Source organism: Pristiophorus japonicus, chromosome 31, assembly GCF_044704955.1.
Source record: "Pristiophorus japonicus isolate sPriJap1 chromosome 31, sPriJap1.hap1, whole genome shotgun sequence".
NCBI lineage: Eukaryota > Metazoa > Chordata > Chondrichthyes > Pristiophoridae > Pristiophorus > Pristiophorus japonicus.
The window spans coordinates 12,565,625-12,567,959 of NC_092007.1; the positions used below are offsets into that span (position 1 = coordinate 12,565,625).

General features: G+C 58.3%; 1 protein-coding gene across 1 annotated transcript in view; it reads left to right on the top strand.

Moving 5' to 3' along the window:
* Positions 1 to 2,033: 2,033 nt before the first annotated feature.
* LOC139240446 (lens fiber membrane intrinsic protein-like) overlaps positions 2,034 to 2,335 on the top strand; it is a 28,279-nt gene continuing 27,977 nt past the window's right edge. The window contains exon 1 of the mRNA XM_070868974.1: positions 2,034 to 2,208. Coding sequence (XP_070725075.1) covers positions 2,034 to 2,208 — 175 coding nt within the window. The remainder of the gene's footprint in view (positions 2,209 to 2,335) is intronic.

Below are 2,335 nucleotides of genomic sequence, written 5' to 3' on the forward strand. Positions count from 1 at the left end.
TGGGGTGTAGGGCTAGAGGAGGTTACAGAGATAGGGAGGGGTGTAGGGGCCGGAGGAGGTTATAAAGATTGGGAGGGGTGTCGGGGCTGGAGGAGGTTACAGAGATGGGAAGGAGTGTAGGGGCTGGAGGAGGTTACAGAGATAGGGAGGGGTGTAGGGAATGGAGGGTGTTACAGAGATAGGGAGAGGTGTAGGGGCTGGAGGAGAATTCACAGATAGGGAGGTGAGTTCACAGATAGGGAGGTGAGTAGGGCTGGAGGAGGTTACAGAGATATAGAGGGGTGTAAGGCTGGAGGAGGTTACAGAGATAGGAAGGAGTGCAGGGGCTGGAGGATGTTACAGAGATAGGGAGGGGTGTAGGGGCCGGAGGAGGGTACAAAGATAGGGAGGGGTGCAGTGGCTGGAGTAGGTTACAGAGATAGGGAGGGGTGTAGTGGTTGGAGGAGGTTACAGAGATAGGGAGGGGTGTAGGGGCTGGAGGAGGTTACAGAGATAGGGAGGGGTGTAGCGGTTGGAGGAGGTTACAGAGATAGGGAGGGGTGTAGGGGTTGGAGGAGGTTACAGAGATAGGGAGGGGTGTAGAGGCTGGAGGAGGTTACAGAGATAGAGAGGAGTGTCGGAGCTGGAGGAGGCTACAGAGTTAGTGAGGGGGCGAGGAGGGATGTGTAATTGAGGATGAGTATTTTAAAATCGAGGTGTTGCCGGCACGGGACCAATGTCGGTCAGCGAGCACAGGGGGCGGTGGGTGAGAGGGACTCGGGGTGAATTAGGACATGGGGGCAGCGGGGTTTTGGACGAGCTGATTGTTACGGAGGGGGGAAGGTGGGAGACCGGCCAGGAGAGCGTTGTGAATAGTCGGAGTTCTGGGGGTCACAAAGTTCCGGGTGAGGTTTTCAAAGTGATCAGAAGTAGGAAATAGAAACACTGTAGGAGGCTGGAGAGGAGAGATTGGGGGACGTTCTGGTGGGGTTTTTGGGAGGGGAGAGGGGTGTGGAAAGAGAGAAGTGTGGTTGATGGGTAGGGCCGGCATTGCAGATAGTCGGCTGTGATGATTGAATGGCCGTGCTGTTTGAGAGGCGGGACTGAGGGAGCACCGCACTGTCGGCGGGGCAGTACTGAAGGAGCGGAGCACTGTCGGAGGGGCAGTACTGAAGGAGCGGCGCACTGTAGGAGGGGCAGTACTGAAGGAGCGCCGCACTGTCGGAGGGGCAGTACTGAGGGAGCGCCGCACTGTCGGAGGGGTAGTACTGAGGGAGCGCCGTACTGTCGGAGGGGCAGTACTGAGGGAGCGCAGTACTGTCGGAGGGGCAGTACTGAAGGAGCGCCGCACTGTCGGAGAGGCAGTACTGAAGGAGCGCCGCACTGTCGGAGGGGCAGTACTGAGGGAGTGCCGCACTGTCGGAGGGGCAGAACTGAAGGAGTGCCGCACTGTCGGAGGGGCAGTACTGAGGGAGTGCCGCACTGTCGGAGAGGCAGTACTGAAGGAGCGCCGCACTGTCGGAGGGGCAGTACTGAGGGAGTGCCGCACTGTTGGAGGGGCAGTACTGAGGGAGTGCCGCACTGTCGGAGGGGCAGTACTGCGGGAGAGCCGCACTGTTGGAGGGGCAGTACTGAGGGAGCGCCGCACTGTCGGAGGGGCAGTACTGAGGGAGCGCCGCACTGTCGGAGGGGCAGTACTGATGGAGCGCCGCACTGTCGGAGGGGCAGTACTGATGGAGCGCCGCACTGTCGGAGGGGCAGTACTGAGGGAGCGCCGCACTGTGGGAGGGGCAGTACTGATGGAGCGCCGTACTTTCGGAGTGGCAGCACTGAGCGAGTGCCGCACTGTCGGAGGGGCAGTAATGAGGGAGCGCCACACTGAAAGTGGGGTAGTATTGAGGGAGTGAATGCTGGGTCTTAAGGAGCAAGTTATAGGAGGAGAGAAAGGAGGAGAGTTGTGGGAGGGGGCTTGATGTTTTATCTGCCATTACCCATCACTCTTTCAGATCTCCGCCTCAGTGCTGCATAGAGCGGACGCAAACACAGACACAGACATGTACAGTTTTATGGGGGGAGGCCTTTTCTGCGCCTTTATGGGCAACGTGCTCCTGGTGGTGTCCACGGCGACGGATTATTGGATGCAGTACCGACTGTCGGGCAGTTTCGCTCACCAGGGTCTCTGGAGGTACTGCATCACCAGCAAATGCTACATGCAGACCGACAGCATAGGTGAGTATGTGTGTGGGTGTGACTGTGAGTGTGTGTCTGAGTGTGTGTCTGAGTGTGTGACTGTGAGAATGTGAGCGTGTGAGAGTGTATGAGTGTATGAGTGTGTGTGTGTGTGAATGTTTGTGTG